General features: G+C 43.1%; 1 protein-coding gene across 1 annotated transcript; it reads left to right on the top strand.

The window, feature by feature from the left end:
* The first annotated feature begins 11,851 nt into the window (after positions 1–11,851).
* LOC112445410 (transcription elongation factor A N-terminal and central domain-containing protein-like) lies at positions 11,852–13,059 on the top strand. Its single transcript, XM_024988916.2, is given in 1 exon segment — positions 11,852–13,059. A coding segment is annotated over 1 exon segment (1,128 nt). The 3' UTR covers positions 12,980–13,059.
* The last annotated feature ends 8,647 nt before the right edge of the window (positions 13,060–21,706 follow it).

Below are 21,706 nucleotides of genomic sequence, written 5' to 3'. Positions count from 1 at the left end.
TTAGCAGTAGGGCTATAATGTACAACTGTGATAAAGATAATTAACAATCACTGTATGTTGAATATGAAAGTTGTTCAGAGTAAATCCTGGGAGCTTTCATCACAAGGAAAACAATTTTTTCCTTTTATTTTTATATGAGATGATGGATGTTCACTAAGCATACTGTAGTCACCATTTCATGATGTATATAAGTCAAATCATTATGTGTACATTTTAAACTTAAACAGTGAAAGTGAAAGTTGCTCAGTCGTGTCCAACACTTTGTAACCGCATGGACTATACAGTCCAAGGAATTCTCCAGGCCAGAATACTGTAGTGGATAGCCTTTCCCTTCTCCAGGAGATCTTCCCAACACAGGGATCGAACCCAGGTCTCCCGCATTGCAGGCAGATTCTTTACCAACTGAGCCTCACGGGAAGCCCAAACTTAATACAGAGCTGCACGTTAATTATGTCAATAAAACTGGAAGGAAAAGAAAGCTGTGGGATTTGCTCAAGCCTCAAGCTCCAGCCCTAGAGCAGCCAAGATGTAGGAAGAGAGCCAACAGAGAGTGTTTCAAGGCAGTGGTGAGAAAAACTTTAACGTTTCTCCTTACTTATACCCTACAGAGCTGGGGCGGTTCATTAAATTAGATTAATAGGTTTCTCACTTTGTTCTTGTGCTGGAAACAATTTCACAGCGATAGCCTTTTGAAACTAGTCTCCTAGATTACATCTAGGATAAATCTGCAGTTCTTCAAGTTTTTAAGACGGAGTCGCTGCTCCTGCGTTACTGATTACAGTTTTAGTCCTGGTCCTGTCTCCCCTCCTTCTAGGTAATGTTTATCACGTGGCTCAATCATACAGACACCCTGCTTCCTTGAACCATCCCCCAAGATACCCTAGAGTAAAGGATCAGCAAAGAAGGCTGCCACTTTCTCTAGTCCTACCATCAGGGTGTCTTTACGGGATCCTGGCAGGGAAAGAATGTGTGGGGTGGGACACGCAGCATGCACAAGGCTCCTTAATGAATGTCTTCTGCTTTCATATCAACCGATGCATGCGAGGGGTGCAATAAGTACTTGTTGAATTAATTACCACGTTAAGTAAACTCATTTTCGTCCTAAGTGTTGTCAACATTTCACCGAGCACTGTCTTGATGGGAAACAGAAAGGGTAGTTCAACAAACTTCGATGCTCAAAAGCAACAGTGGGGCTATTTGTTTATTTCTTTTTATTTTTTTCAATTCGTGGCTGGCTGCAGATTGCTGGCTCCAGACCAGGACCAGATTTTGGGAGCTGCGGGGGGTGGGGGGTGGGGGGTGGGGCCAGCCTCTTGCCGGCAGATCGCCCTGCGCAGACGCCACTTTCCTATAACGCATGCGTTGAGTCCCGGGCCTTGTTCTCCAGTCTGAGGGATGATTGGTTGAGCTTCCGTGGTCCCGCCCCGGCACCGGAAGCCCTCTCGGGCACCGAGGACACCGAGGACTAAGGGGTTTCGTCCGTGCTTCTCGGTGAGCGGTGTTCAGGTTTTGCCAATGTCTGTTTGGCTGCACACAGGCGACCCAGTTGTTCCCAGTGGAAGCCCACCCCGCTCGGGGAGGGTCTCAGTGTTGCCGGGCCCGGTGACCCGGACGTGCTTTCGCCTTTGCCTCTGCTCCAGCCGAGCGTGGGTAGATCCCTCAGGGCCGCCACTCCCTGCATGCTAGGTGCCAGGCTGTCACCCTTGGAAGTCTTGCAGCCGACTTTGCTTGTCGCTCCACCCCACCCACTGGAACCCGAACCCAGGCCAGAGTGGGCCCTTGTGCCAGTCCCTTCCCCTCGTCCCTTCTGCTCGCTGCACATTTGCTATTGGTCATCATAAAGCGGAAGGGCGCTAGAGCGGTATTGTGCCACTTCAGAAACTGCGACGCTCCTGACAGCATCATTTCTCGCCATAGAGGAAGAGGCTGCCTGTATAGCCAGAGGTGTACCTGGGTTGTGACTAGAAATTTAAATTTTTTGTTTAGATCTTAGGTCTAAACTCTTCTATGTTATTCCTGATTTGTTACCAGCTTTGGGGCTTCCCTGGTGGCTCAGAGGTTAAAGCGTTTGCCTGGAATGTGGGAGACCTAGGTTTGATCCCTGGGTCTGGAAGATCCCCAGGAGATGGAAATGGCAACCCACTCCAGTAGTCTTGACTGGAGAATCCCATGGAGGGAGGAGCCTGGTAGCTAAATCCATGGGGTCACAAAGAGTCGGACAGGACTGAGCGACTTTGCTTTATTACTAATTTCACCTGTTTATTTTTTTTTCTGTGGCCACTAGAGATTTTTAAATTCTTTGGCTTGCTATTATACTGCTGTTGGACAGCACTGGCTGCAACCAAATCCAGCCTTTCTGCCTTTGAAAAAGAGATTTATTGTAGCAAAGCCATATCCGTTCATTTATATATTGTCTGTGGCTGGTGTGTCTGACTCTTTGGGACTCCATGGACTGTAGCCCACCAGGCTCTTCTGTCCATGGAATTCTCTAGGCAAGAATACTGGAGTGGATTGCCATTTCCTTCTCCAGGGGATCATCCTGATCTAGGGATGGAACACGGGTCTCCCGCATTGCAGGCAGATTCTTTATGGTCTGAACCACCCACTAACACAATTTTTATTGTTTGTGGCTGCTGTTCTGCTACAAGAACAGTGTAGCTGAGTAGTCCATACAGAAGCTGGATGGACTACAGAGCCTAAAGTATTTACCATCTGGCCTTTTATAAAAAAGTTTGCTGAACCTCTGCTCTAAAACAAGGTCAGGTATGGTAGATACATGTAAACCTCTTCATTGTATATATAATGAATATATATTATTCCTCTTCATTGCTGTATAATCCTCAGTTGGGCTTAGTGTTGACATAGTTCTAAGAACTTTGTAAGGACTATCCCTTTGATTTCTCATATTAATCGTGTGATGTTGCATTCTCCCTCCACCCCTCAAACATACTCATCATACTTCTGGGAACTGTACCTTCTAATCCTTCCTTATCCCCAAATGACTTGACTCCTGGGTCCTGATTAGCCCACAGGAGGCACTGTGCTGCTTTTGTTTTTTAACTCGAATATTTTTAAAGGATTTTCTAAACTAAAATTGAGATAAGTTTGGTTTCCCATGGAAGAAACTGACGGGCTTAGGCGCAGTGGGTACAAGCAAGCCAGTCTGTGGTTCAAAAGGATGATGCTCACAAGCAGAGAGGAGATAACTTGTTGAGTAATAATGAGCCCTGGCCAGGTGTTTGCCAGATGTGTATCAGTGACTAAATCAGACATCATTCTTCTGTGGTCGTGTAGGAAAAGCAGACAAGAAAAAATTATTTAGTGTGATTCAGTTCAGTTCAGTTCAGTCACTCAGCCGTTTCTGACTCTTTGCGACCCCATGGACTGCAGCACACCAGGTTTCCTTGTCCGTCACTAACTCCCAGAGCTTGATCAAACTCATGTCCATTGAATCAATGATGCCTCCTTTGTCTTCCTCTTCTCCTACCTTCAGTCTTTCACAGCATCAGGGTCTTTTCCAATGAGTCAATTCTTTGCATCAGGTGGCCAAAGTTGGAGCTTCAGCTTCAGCATCAGTCCTTCCAATGAATATTCAGGATTGATTTCCTTTATTATGGATTGGTTTTGTCTCCTTGCAGTCAAAGGGACTCTCAAGAATCTTCTCCAGTGCCCCAGTTCAGAAGCATCATTTCTTCGGTGCTCAGCTTTCTTTATGGTCCAACTCTCACATCCCTACATGACTACTGGAAAAACCATAGCTTTGACGAGATGGATCTTTGTTTGCAAAGTAATGTCTGTGCTTTTTAATATGCTATCTAGGTTTGTCATAGCTTTTCTTCCAAGGAGCAAGCATCTTTTAATTTCATGACTGCAGTCACCATCTGCAGTGATTTTAGAGCCCAGGACAATAAAATCCCTTACTCTTTCCATTGTTTCCCCATCTATTTGCCATGAAGTGATGGGAGCAGATGCCACGATCTTTGTGTTTTGAATGTTGAGTTTTAAGCCAGCTTTTTCACTCTCCTCTTTAGTGTGATATGCACCATGGGGGAAAAATGTACAAATATTTGATGTTCTTAACAGGTTTCCTCCTCTGTAAGATGGCGGTAGCCCTGTACCTGTGAAGATGGAGATGAGCGTCTATAGCACACAGACTTACTCCATGTGCAGTGCTTTCTGCTGTTAGGAGGTAAGTGCAGGAATGAATGCAGGGGACTGGGTACACAGTGACACTGAAAACATTGCAGTCGCTGGTTGGAATTTGTAGAAAAGGTTTTCAGGCGAGTTGTGCATAGCACGTTTTTTGTTTTAAACATTTCACAATTTAATGAGGCTCCCTCCAGCAGAATGTGAAGTCAGAGAGGTGGTGTGCATTCAGCCCAGGAGCATATCGGGAACTGCCTTTGGGTGGAGGCCCACGAGCTGGATCAGTCCTGCTGCAGGAGAGGAGTTGTGCCTGTGTGCTCAGGGCCGTGGTGATGGCTCTGGTTTAGATCACAGTCACCTGGAGAGCTTCAATGTGCCCAGGCCTGCCTGCAGAGATTCCAATTCATTCTGTCTGGGGTGAGGTCCTGGCATTGTTTTTGTTTTGGCTGTGTAAGTTCTCCAGATGACACGGATTGGCAGGCAGGAGTGAGAACCACACACAGGCTCAGAGAGCTAGTGGAGCAAAGGCATTGAGCTGGGGGATGCAAGTGCCTGCCAGTGATTCAGTCAGATCACAAAGGACGCTGGAAAGGGGCTTTTCACTACTGGCCAGGGACCTTGGGCTCCATCCTGAGAGCAGAGGGGAACCTCTGAAGGGCCTTAAGCAAGAAAAGGAGGGAGCCTTTTGCTGAAATCTCTAAGAGAAGATGATCCCTCTAACAAAATGTCTTGTGTAGAGTGAAAGCAATAAGAACTGGAGCCGACCAGATAGCAGGAAGTAGAGGTTTGGTTTGTGTATCCCTCCTACGTGTGCCCCTTAGCAGCGGTGTCTGTCCTTGTATTTGCCAGTTTATTGTCTGTATTCTGCTGGGCTGTCAGCTCCTTTATGGCAGAGAGTATCCCATTAGGTCCAGCATCTATCGTGTATGAGATACATAGCAGATATTTATTCAGTGAACTGTGTAGAACTCTAAACTGGACACACAGCCTACTTCATCTTTTTATGGAAGTTCTCAAAATTTTATATCCCAGTTGCTTACATACTACAGCCTCCTAAGGCAATAAATTGCTTTCTATCAACATGACTGTCCTACCATGAGAATAGAAAGTTTGACATCATTGAAATGCTGCAGAAATTATGGAAGAGAGGCGCACAGTTCTTGAGGTACTAGCCTACTGTATTCCCTGTTTGCCTGGCAAAGTAATAAAGCCACTTTTTCCTCCAAAAAAAAATATATATATATATATGACAGTTTCTCGAAAAATTAAAAATAGGATGCCTATATGATCCAGCAACCCCACTTTTGGGTATACACCTGACAGAATTGAAAGCAGAAAGATATTTATGCATTCATGTTCATGGCAGCATTCTTGACAAGAGCCCAAAGGTGGAAGCAATTCAAGGGTCCATCAGCAGATGGATGTATAACACAATGTGGTCTACCCACCCAGTGGAATATTATCTAGCCTTGAAAGGAGGGAAATTCTGACAGACACTCCGATGTGGATGAACCTTGAGAGCATTATGCTGTGTGAAATAAGCCCGACACAAAAAAAGCAGATACTGTATGATTCCACTTATATGAGGTATCTAAAGTAGTCGAACTCAGACAGTAGAATGATGGTTACTAGGGAGTGCAGGGTAGAAAGAAGTGGAGAGCTGTTGAACAGGTGCAATTTGTTTTGCAAGACAACTAGCATTCCAAAAGCTGGTTGCACAATAGTGTCAGTGTACTTAATGAACCATCCATGTCAAAATGGTTAAGATCATAAATTATATGTGAATTTTTACCGCAATTAAAAATTTTAAAATGTAGAGGAACAGTAAATAAAAGGGTTATGAAATGAAGAGCAGAGTGCTTATATATATGAAACCTTTAACTTCAGTAGATTTCCATGAGTAAAGAAAAAGTTTCAACAAACAATGCTTCCATCTCCCTGAAGCCCTGAAGCTACAATTAACTTCGCCTTCTGAATCTCCTTAAAGCTCTGACCTTTCATTGAGAAATTCGACCTGAGTTAAAGATTGCCTAACCTCCTTGGGGGAACTCTAGACCAGTGTCTTATTAACCCCCTTGCTGACATCCAGCCCAGTTCAATCCTGCTTTCTCAGGTAATGATATGTACAGAATGAGTGTAGAACATGAGGAGACTGAGTCCTTGCTAGGAAACGTTCCCACACATGGGGGAGGGTTCAAGTGCCCTGAGCTCCTTGTGACCGGACCGTCGTGACTCCCTTGCTTGACTTCCTCCAGGTCCCGAGATCTCAAGCGGACAGTGCTGAGAGCAGAAGTCAGCAAGTGAGGGTGTGTATTTTTAATTTTTCTGTGCTGTCTTGCCTGCTCTTTGTTGACTGGGCCTTTGATTATTAGGAAGACCCTTTCTACTGTTGCAGTGGATTTCAATGAAATAATGACATTTACAGCAACATGGATGGACCTAGAGATTATCATACTAAGTGAATAAGTCAGAAAGAGAAACGCAAATACTATATGATATCACTTATCTATGGAATCTAAAATATGACACAAATGAACCTATCTATGAAACAGAAACAGACTCACAGACATAGAGAACAGACTGGGGTTGCCAGGAGGACAGGGTGAGGGCGGGAAGGATTGGGAGTTTGGGATTAGCAGATGCAAACTGCTGTATACAAATGGATAAACAACAAGGTCTTACTGTAGAGTGCAGAGAACTATATTCAACATCCTGTGATAAACCATCATGGAAAAGAATATGAAAAAGAATATTCATGTATAACTGAATCACTTTGTTATACAGCAGAAATTAACACAACATTGTAAATCAACTACAATAAAATTTTAAAAGGAACAATATATAAGTAAATGGGTAGGATTGTGTTCCAATAAAACTTTATGTACAAAAAAATTAATCAATACATAGATCTTCATTCTGATCATTCAGAAAAAGAAATGGAATTCACAAAGGAAAAACAAGGATCTTGAAGTACCAGTTCTCGATAATTAGACAATACCACTTACAATCCAGAATCAGTGGCCCATTGAGTTCTTGTTATCTGACTTTAAAAAAGAATAATAAATAAAAAAGACCACCAGGTGGTAAAAATACAAGACCCAGAACCTTGATCATGTGCACTATGCAATGGGGAAAACCAGTAGGAACCTCAGAGTTGTGGCTGTGGGTGATCACCTGTTCCTATTTGGGGATCAGGTTTGAGGGGAGATGGAACTGTTTGCAGTGCAGCAGTGGGCTTCTGAGGAAGGTGAGAGCCGATATGAATGCAGTCACAGGTGAGGTGAGGCGCTTCCCTTCTGGTGTCCTGATTCCAAGGGGCAGTAGGACTGGGATGATCCATGAACCATGGCATTTTTCAGTAAACAGATCTCTGGAACATATAGGGTTTATCATGAAATTGTAATAGACCCATAACTTTTCTGGTTAGGAAAACAGTGCATGTGTATACATCAATAGAAAATATAAAAAAAGAGTAAAAGAACAAACAAAAATCACTTAAGAGCTTGCCATTCAGAAAGTAACACTGTCAGGAAATTTTTAAATCTATTTTCAGTCTTTTCTCTTCTCATGTGATTTTTAAATAAAATTTGGATCAGACTTTAGATCCCACAAGCTGTGCAGCACGACCAGAAAAAAATAGTAAAGATAAAAATAAATGGAATTAGATGTTGTTTTTATTTTTATTAATTTTTAGCTTTTTTTTTTTTTTTGGTCACACTGCACAGCTTCTGGGATCTTGGTCCCCCGAACAGGGATTGAACCCAGGCCCTCAGCAGTGAGACTACTGAGTCACTGGACTGCCAAGGCATTCCCTCGATGTTGTTTTTAAATAATAGCTTTGTTCAGATACAGTTTTTATACCATAAGTTCACCTAGTTTAAGTGTACAGTTAATGGGTTTTTTAAAATCATATTCACAGCTGTGCAATGGTTACCACAGTCAATTTGAGAGAAGAATTTGTATCTCCCCCAAGAAAAGCTGTGTACCCATTAATAGCCACCACCTCTTCATTTCACCTCACTTGTTCCCCGATTCTCTCCATCCCAGCCCTCGTCCACCATGAATTTACATTCTGTCTCTAGATTTGTGTATTCTGGACATCCCATGTAAATGAAATCATACAGTATGTGGTCTTCTGTGTCTTCAATTTAGCATAAAGCTTTGAAGGCTCATCCATGTTGTCTGTATCAGAATTTCATTTTATTGACAACATCCCATTGTATGGATATATTAGGGTTTGTTTCTCGATTCCTCAGTTGATAGACATTTGGATTGTTTCCACTTTTTGTCTGTTATGAGCCATGCTGCTATGAATGTTCATGTGCAAGCCTAAACATTTGGAACCTCATCATTTCTTCTAAGTTTGCAGAAAATTCTTACTAAAACAGCCTCCATATCTCTCATTTCCTTAAAGTAAATTTTTAGAAATAGAATTGCTGACTAAAAGGACCTTAAACTTTACAGCACTTGTCAGATGGTATCTAGGAAGACTGCATTAACTATCTCTGTAATCACTTCAGTGTTGTGAACCTGTGTGTCTTTGGTGATTGTTATTTAATATCATGTGCTATAAAACAAGAGTCCATGCAGTCTGGAAAAGATGATATCCCTGCCATCAAAATGCTTATGTTCACATTTAGACCAAACAGGCAGATACAGATCCAGGGGTATTTTGTAGGCAAGGTTGTGTGCATTAGGTGGAGAGACAAAGAGACGGGTTAGATAAAATGAACTTTTGCCTCCTCGGGATGAGGTTCACACAGACATAACCAGCTTTTTACATCTACAAGTGGTGGTGGGGTGGGGGAGGGTGCGGAGAAAGGAAATGGAATGAAACTCTGGCCTAGGGACCCATTAGTCCAAAGTCCTAAACCCTCTGGATTGCAGAGTCAGAACCTTGACCCCAATGTTCAGAAGACTTAGACGTCAGCACCGTGTGGCCTGGTGACTGTTGGGGCCCATCTGACCTGCGTTCAGCTGCCTCCCAGCCTGTGGTGTTTCATCATTTCTGTAGATTCCTTGGGACTTCTCAACAGCATCTTATTTTGGCTCTGTTTTTCATGCTTTTATATTCAGAAAAGTCCTACTTCAAGACTATAAAATCAGGGAATTCCCTGGCAGTCCAGCAGTTAGAACTCCATGCTTCCACTCCAGGGAACCCAGGTTCAGCCCCTGATTGGAGAACTAAGATCCCACAAGCCACAGTCAGTCAGTTCAGTTGCTCAGTTGTGTCCGACTCTTTGAGACCCCATGGACTGCAGCATGCCAGCTCTCCCTGTCCATGACCATCTCCTGGAGTTTACTCAAACTCATGTCCATTGAGTCAGTGATGCCATCCAACCATCTCATCCTCTGCTGTCCCCTTCTCCTCTCGCCTTCAGTCTTTCCTAGCATTAGAGTCTTTTCCAGTGAGTCGATTCTTCTCATCAGGTGGCCAAAGTATTGGAGTTTCAGCTTCAGCATCAGTCCTTCCAATGAATATTCAGGACTGATTTCCTTTAGGATGGACTGGTTTGATCTCCTTGCAGTTCAAAGGACTCCCAAGAGTCTTCTCCAACACCACAGTTCAAAAGCATCAATTCTTTGGTGCTTTCTTTATAGTCCAGTTCTCCATCCATACATCAATGCTTTATAAGCTTTCTTTATAGTCCAGTTCTCACATCCATACATGACTACTGGAAAACCATAGCCTTGACTAGATGGATATTTGTTGGCAAAGTAATGTCTCGGCTTTTCTTTTTTGTTTTAATATCCTTATCTCTTAGTCTTTATTAAAGGAAAACAGAGATGAATGGAAAATGCCATCCTAACAGCATGAAGATCAAATTAAGGAGTGAGATTGCAGGGAAAAAAATATTTTGTACTGACCTTTCACAAACACTTACTCAGATACAAGAAAGCACACCCCACACTTTTTTTTTTTAACCCTGAAATGATTTTGGCTTTTAGATTTCTAAATTCTCTATTGTCAGAGTTTACCTTTTTTTTCGAACACCCACAGCACTGATGTTAATCAAGGTTACAAAGTCACTGATACTAAAATCTTACCACCAAATAGAAGCGGCTACTTCTTAGTGTGGAAATTAAAATACCTTATATCTTTTGTCTTTTAAAAACAGTATAAAATAATCTAGTTTCCTTCTGTTGATAGCCATGGAAAGTAATCAATACTTCAGTGACTGCTGCTGCTGCTAAGTCGCTTCAGTCATGTCTGACTCTGTGCGACCCCAGAGACGGCAGCCCACCAGGCTCTGCTGTCCCTGGGATTCTCCAGGCAAGAACACTGGAGTGGGTTGCCATTTCCTTCTCCAATGCATGAAAGTGAAAAGTGAAAGTGAAGTCACTCAGTCGTGTCTGACTCCTAGCGACCCCATGGACTGCAGCCTACCAGGCTCCTCCATCCATGGGATTTTCCAGGCAAGAGTACTGGAGTGGGGTGCCATTGCCTTCTCCATGTCTCTGCTTTTCAATATGCCATCTAGATTGGTCATAACTTTTCTTCCAAGGAGCAAGTGTCTTTTAATCTCATGGCTGCAGTCACCATCTGCAGTGATTTTGGAACCCAAAAAAATAAAAGTTTGCCACTGTTTCTACTGTTTGCCCATCTATTTGCCATGAAGTGATGGGACTGGATGCCATGATCTTAGTTTTCTGAACGTTGAGTTTTAAGCCAACTTTTTCACTCTCCTCTTTCATTTTCATCAAGAGGGTCTTTAGTTCTTCTTTGCTTTCTGCCATAAGGGTGGTATCATCTGCATATTTGAGGTTAATGTTATTTCTCTCAGCAATCTTGATTCTAGCTTGTGCTTCCTCCAGCCCAGTATTTCTCATGATGTACTCTTTATATAAGTTAAATAAGCAGGGTGACAATATACAGCCTTGACGTACTCCTTTCCTGATTTGGAACCAGTCTGTTGTTCCATGTCCAGTTCTATGTGTTGCTTCTTGACCTGCATACAGATTTCTCAGGAGGCAGATTGGTGGTCTGGTATTACCATCTTTTTAAAAGTTTAGGTTCAGCCCCTGGTTGAAGAACTAAGATCCCACAAGCCACAGTACAGCCAATAAAAGCTATATATTAAAAAAAAAAGTAAAACTATAAAATCAGCAAGGACTTCAGTTTAAATAGCTGAACACGGGGGAAAATAGTCTGGCCTCCTCAGCCTTTCCCCATGGACGCTGACATTGACATGTTTTCATTCCCAACATAACCACCAAATTCCACACACAGGAGTTGACTAGTCTTGATCTGGAAAGGGCATTCATTTGTAAAAGTAGAGATGGGAAAGTTACAGCAGCTCTTTCAGCAAGCCTCCTTTAAGTGATTGTTACTGCAGAGGCTGTTTATAGGGCCACTATTTTTGTTGTTGTTGTTGTTGTTTTTAACTATGGAGACTCAGACTTTTGAGACTGAACCATACTGCATTGCAGATTGCATTTTCTAACATGTCACACCCACTTTTATTACCTAACTCTTTCTCTGCCTGGCTCAGATGGTAAAGAATCTGCCTGCAATGCGGAATACCTGAGTTCTATCCCTGGCTTGGGAAGATCCCCTGGAGAAGGGAAAGGCTACCCCCTCCAGTATTCTGGCCTGGAGAATTCCATGGACCATATAGTCTCTGGGGTCACAAAGAGTCAGACAAGACTGAGCGACTTTCTTCTTCTTTTTCTCTGCCTAGGTAACTGGCAGAGAGCACGATGCATGTATGATGGAGCTGTGCCTGGCAAACACAAGCTTGAGAACATGGAAAGCCCTTTTTTCTTGGCAGCTCTAACGATGTCTGACAAGAACCAGATAGCGGCCAGAGAGTCCCTTATCGAGCAGCTGATGTCTTAAAGGAATTTTGAGGATCTCGGCCATCACCTCACTGTGCTGGAAACTCTGCATGTGACTCCAGAGCACCTTCAGGAGACGAGGGTGGTAAGGGCGGTGTACAGAGTCCTCAAAAACTGTCCCACGGGGGCTTTGAAGCAGAAAGCCAAGCGTCTGCTGTCAGAATGGAGAGCGCTGTATAAGGATACTCTCTGCAAGCCGGAGGGCAGCCCTAAACTATTTCCTCTGGGTGGAAGTCAAGAAGAAAATCAAGGTCTTCCTCCAAATCAGGAGGAGGAGGTACGGGGTGGCTCCAGGTATAATTTTCTGTTCACAACCCCAGATGTGGCAGGAGCTGTTGAAATGATCATGCCAGAAGATAGCTGCAGCGGAGTGGAGCCTAAGGCAGTGCCTTTCAGTGCCTGGGACCCTCAATCCACTGACCTGGCAGTGAGTGGGCAGCTGGACCCCATAGTGCCTGTGAGAGCCAGATGCACAGAGCTGCTGTACAAAGCTCTAACTGCTTCCTCCCCAGGCCAGTCTAGAGCCCACGTGTGGCCCAACTTGGCACAAGAAATCGAAGCGCACGTTTTTGCCCTTCATCCCAAGAACCTCCAAAAATACAAAACATGCATCCGCAGCAAAATGGCCAATCTAAAGAACCCTTGCAATTCTCACTTGCAGCAGAACTTGCTCTCTGGGACCATGTCTCCGAGAGAATTTGCCAAAATGACCGCCATGGAGATCGCCAGCCAGGAACTGAAGCAGTTGAGAGCCTCCTACATGAAATCTGCCTTACAGGAACATTACCTGCCCCAAGTGGTGGAGGGCACGCCGACGAGGAAAATAAAATACGAGGGCTGTGAGAAATTCAACTGCCAGGTCACTGTCGTCCCCAGAGGGACACTCTTCCTTCCAAGTTGGGTGAGGAATCCAGGCCCAGATGAGGAAATGATGACCTATGTCATCTGCAATGATGGGAAGCAGTGGTATCATAGCAAGTGGGTGTGCTTGTGATTATAAATAAATGTTCTTTTAACAGCAGATAACTGAAGTGATATCTTTTATCTGTACCACCTTTTTATGCTTGTCTTTTAAATCTTATACATACTATTCTTTTTCTTATTTGAGGTATAGTTAATTTATAATCTTTTACTAGTCTGAAGTGTATGGCAAAGTGATTCAGTTCAGTTCAGTCGCTCAGTGGTGTCTGACTCTTTGTGACCCCATGAACTGCAGCATGCCAGGCCTCCCTGTCCATCACCAACTCCTGGAGTTTACTCAAACTCATGTCCATTGAGTTGGTGATGCCATCCAACCATCTCATCCTCTGTCATCCCCTTCTCCTCCCACCTTCAGTCTTTTCCAGCATCAGGGTCTTTTCAAATGAGTCAGCTCTTCGCATCAGGTAGCCAAAGTATTGGAGTTTCAGCTTCAGCATCAGTCCTTCCAATGAACACTCAAGACTGATCTCCTTTAGGATGGACTGGTTGGATCTCCTTGCAGTCCAGGGAACTCTCAAGAGTCTTCTCCAACACCAGAGTTCAAAAGCATCACTTCTTTGGCAATCAGCTTTCTTTATAATCCAATTCTCACATCCATACAAGACTACTAGAAAAACCATAACCTTGACTAGATGGACATTTGTTGGCAAAGTAATGTCTCTGCTTTTTAATATGCTGTCTAGGTTGGTCATAACTTTCATTCCAAGGAGTATGCATCTTTTAATTTCATGGCTGCAGTCACCACCTGCAGTGATTTTGGAGCTCCCCAAAATAAAATCTGACACAGTTTCCACTGTTGCCCCATCTATTTGCCATGAAGTGATAGGACTGGATGCCATAATCTTAGTTTTCTGAATGTTGAGTTTTAAGGCAACTTTTTCACTCTCCTCTTTCACTTTCATCAAGAGGCTCTTTAGTTCTTCGCTTTCTACCATAAGGGTGGTGTCATCTGCATATCTAAGGTTATTGATATTTCTTCCAGCAATCTTGATTCCAGCTTGTGCTTCATCTAGCCCAGCATTTCTCATGATGTACTCTTTATATAAGTTAAATAAGCAGGGTGACAATATACAGCCTTGATGTACTCCTTTTCCTGTTTGGAACCAGTCTGTTGTGCCAAGTTGGGTGTGTTTTAGGGGGTAGGATTTTGTTTGTTTTTTATTTTGGTGTTTTTTATTTGTACCAGAATTTTGCAAACTGAATGTGCACATTAATGGAAGCACTTTAAATGGAAATTCCTTTATTCTCCAATATCTAAAAATCTTAGTTGTCTTCCTCATTTTGTATCAACTTTGTCAGTGAGTTGTAAATATATATAGAAAAATAGTAATCCTTTTTTTTTCTTTTTGTCAGTGAGAGAGCATTACATTTTCTAAGTTTATGGCCTTCCCTGGTGACTCAGACGGTAAAGAATCTGCCTGCAATGTGGGAGACCCAGGTTTGATCCCTGGGTCAGGAAGATCCCCTGGAGAAGGGAATGGCAACCCACTCCAGGATTCTTGCCTGGAGAATCCCATGGATAGAGGGATAGAGGAGCCTAGCAGGCTACAGTCCATGGGATCACAAAGAGTCGGACACAAGGGAGCAACTGATATATGTATATGTATGCATGTCTTCTTCATTTTGTATCACCTTTGCAGTGAGTGTTGCAACTATAGATAGGAAAACAGCAACCAATTTGTTTTCTTTTAGTCAGTGAGAGAGCATTACATTTTCCAAGTACAGATAAGAGTTCTTTTACATCCTATGCTTATCTCCTGAAAAGAAAGGGGTTTTCTTTTAAAGTGCTCATGGGGTAAAGGAGCTCTCATTTGTGTTAAAATCATTTTTACAAGGACAGCAAGTCCAAAGGCCCCAGGATGGGAGGGTGTCTGACACAGACAGGGCACAGGCAGAGTCTGTCAGAGCTGAGGCACAGTAGGAGGAAGGGGATGAAGGATCCAGGAGATGCCAGGCTCATGAGGGCCCTGGGGAGTCATGATGAGGACTTTGGAATTTTTGCCAAGCTTGATAGGAAGCCATGGTAGCTGAGGGTGGGTAGTAATCCAATTTGAATGACCTCAGGATACAGCTCTCTGGCTGCTGTGTGAAGGCAGATGAGGAGGGAAGCAAGGCAGGGGCCCCAGTGTCATTTAACTGGTTTCTAGCAAGAGTGCACAAAGACTGCACTCCTTGCATCCTTACAGTTGATGGAGTCCTCGGTGATGGGATTGAGGACATGCTACCCCATTTGGCACTTTGGCATAGTGAATATTTTAAGCTGAAGGAATCTGAGAAATGGCAGGGGCAGGAAGGTCTCTTGCTTTTTGCCTATAGAAAAATTTAATCAGATAAGTGAGAAAATGCAGAAGTAAAGGAGACACAATAATAATATTTTCAGTTCAGTTCAGTTGCTCAGTCATATCCAGCTCTCTGCGACTCCATGGACTGCAGCACACAAAGCTTCCCTGTCCATCACCATCTCCTGGAGCTTGCTGAAACTCATGTCCATTGAGTTGGTGATGCTGTCCTACCATAATAATAATAATTAAGTCATTAAGAAATGTCAAGGACATTTAGTTCTTCCTCAAGAGCTATAGATAATATTCTGAGCTATATCCTTTGAGTTGTTTCATAGATACTAAAACCCTTACCATGTGCAAGAATGTAACTATACAACGACCAGGCTGTAGTCATGACATAAGCTGCAACGGTTCTGAGAACTGGCCTCAAAAAATGGGAACAAACCAACCTTGGGACCTGAAGATTAACTGTACTTAAAACAATCAAGATTGACACTGATCAGACCACCACATGATCAATTTCAAGATAGGACTGTCAGAGTTGACTATGTTGTTTCTACTTGTAGCCCCCTCCCTCCATCTATACACCCCTGAAACTCCCCTATGAGCGCTCTTGCCTGCTGATTGTCAGTAAGGAGTCGGCCTTTGGAAATGAGTTCACCCTGCCTTCTGAAATAAAGCAAACTTCCTTCCCACCAATCTTGCCTCTCAAGTATTGGCTTTTGAGTGGTGAGCAGTTGGACCTAACACTGATGTGGGACTGTACTTAGTGACTGGTTTCTGATGAAGAGATTATGGTGGGAGGGATGGAGAGTAACTTCTGAGATTAGCACATAGGAGGCATTATAATTTCCTCTTTGTTCTCTCTCTTTTGTAACTCTTAATATGTAGGAAGTCAGCTGACACCTCATAAGGACACTCAAGTAGTCTTATGGAGAGTCCACAAGGCAAGGAGCCCATGGCCATGTGAGCACACCATCTTGAAAGAAGATCCTCCAGTTGGGGTCAAGCCTTTCAATGACTGCAGCCTCGGCCAACAACTCAACTGTAACCTGGTGAAAAACCCCAGGCCCCATTTAGGTACACTGCTCCTGGATTTCCCATTCACAGAAACTGTGAGACAATAAATGTTGTTTTAAACCACTAAGCTTTGCAGTATTTTGTTGAATAGCAATAGGTAACTGTAATATATGTGGGGACCAAAAATCAAACAAAGGGAAAACTTGAACGACAAGGTGATGATCTTTATAAAGGTATTTGCTGCTTTGGTATTTTGATTTTTAATTTGTGTTCATCAAATCTGAGATACTATGGACTATTATTATGTACACTAGGGGCAAAAATGCTGCCAGGTAAACTAAACTATTGCTCATTATCTTAAAAATTATTTTGTGCAATTGTGTGATAATTCTGAGCATGAATTGGTCATAATGGGGTTATTGTTAAAGAATTCAGCCAGCGATGCCCTGCTTTGCTCACTACTGCCCTCAGATCAAAGCTCAAATTCCTTCCCCAGACATGCAGGGCTCCTCACAGAGCCCGCGCTGCCTGTGAGCATGGCAAGCTGAACACGTAGACTTGGCATCCTCCGAAGCCCTCCACCAATGACTGCTGGGAGCACAGATACCCCAGCTCCTGTGCCTCAGGGGGGATAATTCTAAGGCTTGGGCCCTACTCTCTTCTAGAACTCCCCAGCAGAATTCAATCACAATGGTAACTTATTTATATAACATGTCTTTCCCTTCTCTGTCCTACTAGAACTAGCACTTTTGGGGACAACCTCCCAAATAAACCGTGTACACTTGAATTCTGGTTTCAGAGTCTGTTTGTGAGAGAATGGAAACCTAGAGAGGAAGGGCTTGGGAGAATGGAGCACCAGGAAGTCCCCACTTATTCTACACACATACCTTGATGGTGCTGGGCAAGCATCAAGCTCAACAGGCTTACTGGTGATAACATGTGAGAAAGTACTTTGTAAGAACGTCAGCTTCTATGTACTCAATTTTTCTTCAGAAACAAATTTGAAAGTTTGGAATGTCACTGTTGTTAGGGCAGAAGACCAAATCCAATGCAGTTCTTGAGGAATTGTCTAATTTCAATTTTCTCCATCCCACTGTCTGTCAAAGTGACCCAACACTTATTTCTTAGGATTGAAGAGACAGTTGACTGAAATCACACTGAAAAAGTGTTGACACATAGTGATTCAACAAAATTGGCTAAATGCCAATCTGATTTATTAAGACTAGATAATATACTTATTCATTTTAATGTTTACATAACCTTAGATTATGTACATAAATTACATATAAATAGGACTTTAACACTCTTTAAACCAATGAAACTGTTGAAACAAGACTGCTCATAAATGATTTCTATACTGTACTTAGGCATTTCATGCTCACCATTTCCTAGAAACACTCAGCTCTTGAGTTTTGGGTATATTCCCACAAAGCTTGGTTTTAAGAATAAAGGAATGATACGCCAACCACTCACAAATCACTAAAATCATGTTTAAATATAAGATCCAATCCATAAAACCAAGAACAACAGACTCATAGCTCAGACTTCCTGTGGCAGGCTGAATGATGAACCCCCAAAAGTTGGTCATGTCATAATCCCTGAAACCTTGAAATCTTACCTTATGGAACAAAAGGGAAATTTCATATGTGCTCTTATGCATCTTAAGACAGGGAGGTCACCCTGTATTTTCTGGGTGGGCCAGGTATAATCACAGGGTTCTTTTTAGAGGGAAGAACATGATTAAGGGTCAGAGAAAGGCAAAGGGACAAAGGAAGAAGAGATGCAGTGATGTGCCTACAAGCCAGGTACTGTTGGAGCATCTATAAGTCTAAGAGACAAGGAATGGATTCTCCCGTGGAGCCTACAGAAGGAACAAACCCTGCCAACAGCTTAGTTCTAGCCCCATAAGACAAATTTTGGACTTCCAACCTCCAGAACTCTAGGAAAATAAATGTACATCCCTGCTCCACCCCTGCCCTATGCTGCAAGGCTTGTGGGATCTTAGTTCCCCAGCCAGGGATCGAACTGATTTGATCTTAGTTCCCTGTGCCCTCGGTAATAGAAGCAAGGAGTCCTAACCACGAGACCACCAGGGAAATCCCAAATTTATGCTATTTTAAGCCACTAATTTTGTGGAAAATTGTGACAATGGGACTTCCGTAGCAGGACTCTGAGAAGAATCAATTCTCAAACAGGGTGTAGTTTGCAGAAAGCAGGCCTCTGTCCATGAATACACGAACTCAGTAATTCCTTTATCGCTCACATTATTGTTACTTGAACTCAATAGAGAAAAGAATGTATATTGCATAAATATAAGAAGGGAGTTGTTCCACACATCAAACTCAAGAACAGGAAAGTTAATAACATATTTATCTTATGTGCCCAAGGCAGAAAGGTACCAATGTTAGGACCTGGAATGCTGGAGATGGAGTTCAGATCAGTAACTGTTCTAGACTAACACCATGCAATAGAAATATAATTCTAGCAGCCATATTGTTTCAACTGTAAAATAAACAGGTGGAATTAATTTTAGTAATATATTTTATCTAATGCAGTATATCCACAACATTATCAACATGTATTCAATAGGAAATGATTAGTGAGATGCTTTATGTTCCTTGTTTTTAGAAAGTCTTCAAAATCCAATGTATATTTTGCAATCACAGCACATCACAACTTGGACTGGTTATGTTTCAAGTACTCAACAGCTACATGGGGCTAGTGACTACTGTATTTACTGTATTGGACAAAGCAGGTTGAGAGCATCTAAATAGTCCCAAAGCTCAAATGGCATTAAAATTCATGGGGGTCACATAGGGAAACAGGCAATATTTTTAAGAACTCTGTATGGTGTGTCAGCTACAAAATTACTGAATCACTATGTTGTACACTTGAATATAATACTGTAAGTCAATGATACTTAGAGTATTAGTTTGAAGTAGCATACAAGATAAAAGTAAAGGGTTTATGCCAAATTCTGATGCTGAAGATGAAAAAAAATTCCTGCTGTTGAGGATTTATTCACTTGATGACTGTTAATTGACTGGACTTCCCTGGTGGCTCAGAAGGTAAAACATCTGTCTACAATGTGGGAGAAACAGGGTTTGAGCCCTGGGTTGGGAAGGTCCCCTGGAGAAGGAAATGGCAACCCACTCCAGTACTATTGCCTGGAAAATCCCATGGACAGAGGAGCCTGGTAGGCTACAGTCTATGGGGTTGCAAAGAGTCAGACACTAACTAGTAGTTAATTGACTACTAATACAGTAATCACCATTTAAAAGGCATATAATCTTCTAGGTCACTGAAATTATGGTATGGTGTCTCAATTAAAAAATACAACAATGGGTGCCTATCTTAGAAATCCCTATAAAGTAGTCAGTTTTTACTAAAAGTCATAAAACCTCAGGAAATAACCAGTGGACACGCTCTTGTGCTACCAGCACCGTGCCTTTCCTGTAAATGTGCTGTCTGTAACCTGGGGGCTGGAGGTGATTACACCTGGTCCCTGGGCAGTTCCTGAAAAACTGAGCATGAGACGTTTCCAAGCATGTGGCACAGATAATGAGCATACCAGCTCGTGAACCTGAGACCACAGAAAGAAACCACGGTTCACATCTTTAAAACTGTGAAACTGCAGAATCCTGATGTCAAGCCTCCATTTTAATATTCTTGGGTTTACCTTGGGAGCTTTTCAACTGCTGATTTAATTTGGTGGCCCTCTGAAACTGAGGCTCCTGGAGGTCCTTTTGTCCACTGCTAGAACAACTATTAGTCTCATCTCTAAATAGCACTTGATGTTTCTTAAGTGGGCTTTCTAACAATGCCAGAACCTCCAGCATTCCAGGAAATGTGATCATGAGCAAATTGCATCTCCTTACATTTTTATCACAAACAGGAAATTGACACTTGAGATCATACATTCTAAGAACCGGGTCTGAAGCTTATTCTATTTGAACTTCAAAATCCTTTAATATTGTGACTGATGCTGATGAAAGATTTGTCCTGTACATCAAACAAAGATAGCTAGGCTCACCTTTAAGAAGCCCATTCCAAACCAAGGCTCTCAGCCAGCTCTCACAGAAACTGTTGACTAAAAAAATGAATAGTGCAGAGGTCCTCGCTCACCTGGAGACAACTGTGCAAAACCTCCAGCCCCATATCAGTACTTTGGGCAATGCCTGGACCCAGTTCTGATGGTCACAACCTAGGAAAATTGCTACTGATCTAGTGTGCAGAGGTTACAGAGGCTGCTAAGAATCCTACAGTACATAGGACCGCTCTCTAACCACCTTGAACAAATAATTGTCCCGCCCAGCCCAATAGTGCTCAATAGTGCCACAGTAGAGAAAGAAACTAGGGTATGCCTGGGAAAGCAAGAGAACCAGGAATACTTTTTCAGTGAGTGATTCCCAAAAGGCTGTCCTAGGGCTTCTCTGGTGGCTCAAAAAGTAAAAGGTAAAGAACTCTCCTGCCAGTGCAGGAGATGTGGGTTCGATTCCTGGGTGAGGATGATCCTCTGAAGAAGGAAATGGAAAACCACTCTGATATTCTTGCCAAGAAAATTCCATGTACAGAGGAGCCTGCGGGGCTACAGTCCATGGGGTCACAAACAGTCGGACATGACTGAGCAATTAAACAACAGCAACAGCACAGCACTGGGGAAGAGCAGGGACTCCAGACCAGATGGCCTGGGTTTCAACGCTGGTGTTTTCATTTACTGACTGTGCCACTTGGGGCAAGCTACTGGACTTCTCTGTGCTTAGTTTTTCTCTTCTACAACACAGGGATTATAATAACAGTATCTTCCAGGCAGAGCACTTACAGGTTTTAAATGGGTTCATAACCCTCACGTGTTTAGGATAGTGCCAGGCTTACAAGATGCACTATAAGTTTGTATTTATTAGGTGCCTTTGCTGATCTCTGGAAAAAGAAGTTTCAGGGCTTAGAATTGTTTGTGAGAAGTAAAGAAACAGCTTTAGACGCTAAATTGCCATGGCAAGAAGAGAGAGTCAATTTCATCTGACAATCCTGGCCTTTCTTTGCAGTTCATCGACCTTAATCATAAAGGCATTGAGTAGAGGGCTCCCCAGCTCCTCATGGCGGGCTCATTAAACCCTCACCATGGATCGTCCTCTGGTTCTCTCCCTCTTTCCCCAGCAAAACTAGCCACTGACCGTCAGTTGGCCCCCTTACAGTAGAGTGGAAAACACAGGACTGTACAAGCACGGAACACAGCAACCCACAGACAGACACGCACGCCGGCCCAACGGTGGATGTCTGCAGCCCACCGAGTCCGCACGCACCGGTGGGTCCCTCTGCCTAAGGACACAGCCAGGTGGAGCGCAGCAGATGCCAAGGAGGTTCTGCGAAGCCCACCAGAGGGGCGTGCAGGGGAGTCCATAGGCGCACCCAGCCTGACATCCTCTTTGAATTCCATC

The sequence above is a fragment of the Bos taurus genome, unplaced genomic scaffold (assembly GCF_002263795.3).
Source record: "Bos taurus isolate L1 Dominette 01449 registration number 42190680 breed Hereford unplaced genomic scaffold, ARS-UCD2.0 Leftover_ScbfJmS_1274, whole genome shotgun sequence".
Lineage (NCBI taxonomy): Eukaryota > Metazoa > Chordata > Mammalia > Artiodactyla > Bovidae > Bos > Bos taurus.
Note: the sequence above shows the minus strand (reverse complement) of the source record. Positions and strands in the feature narration are given on the sequence as shown.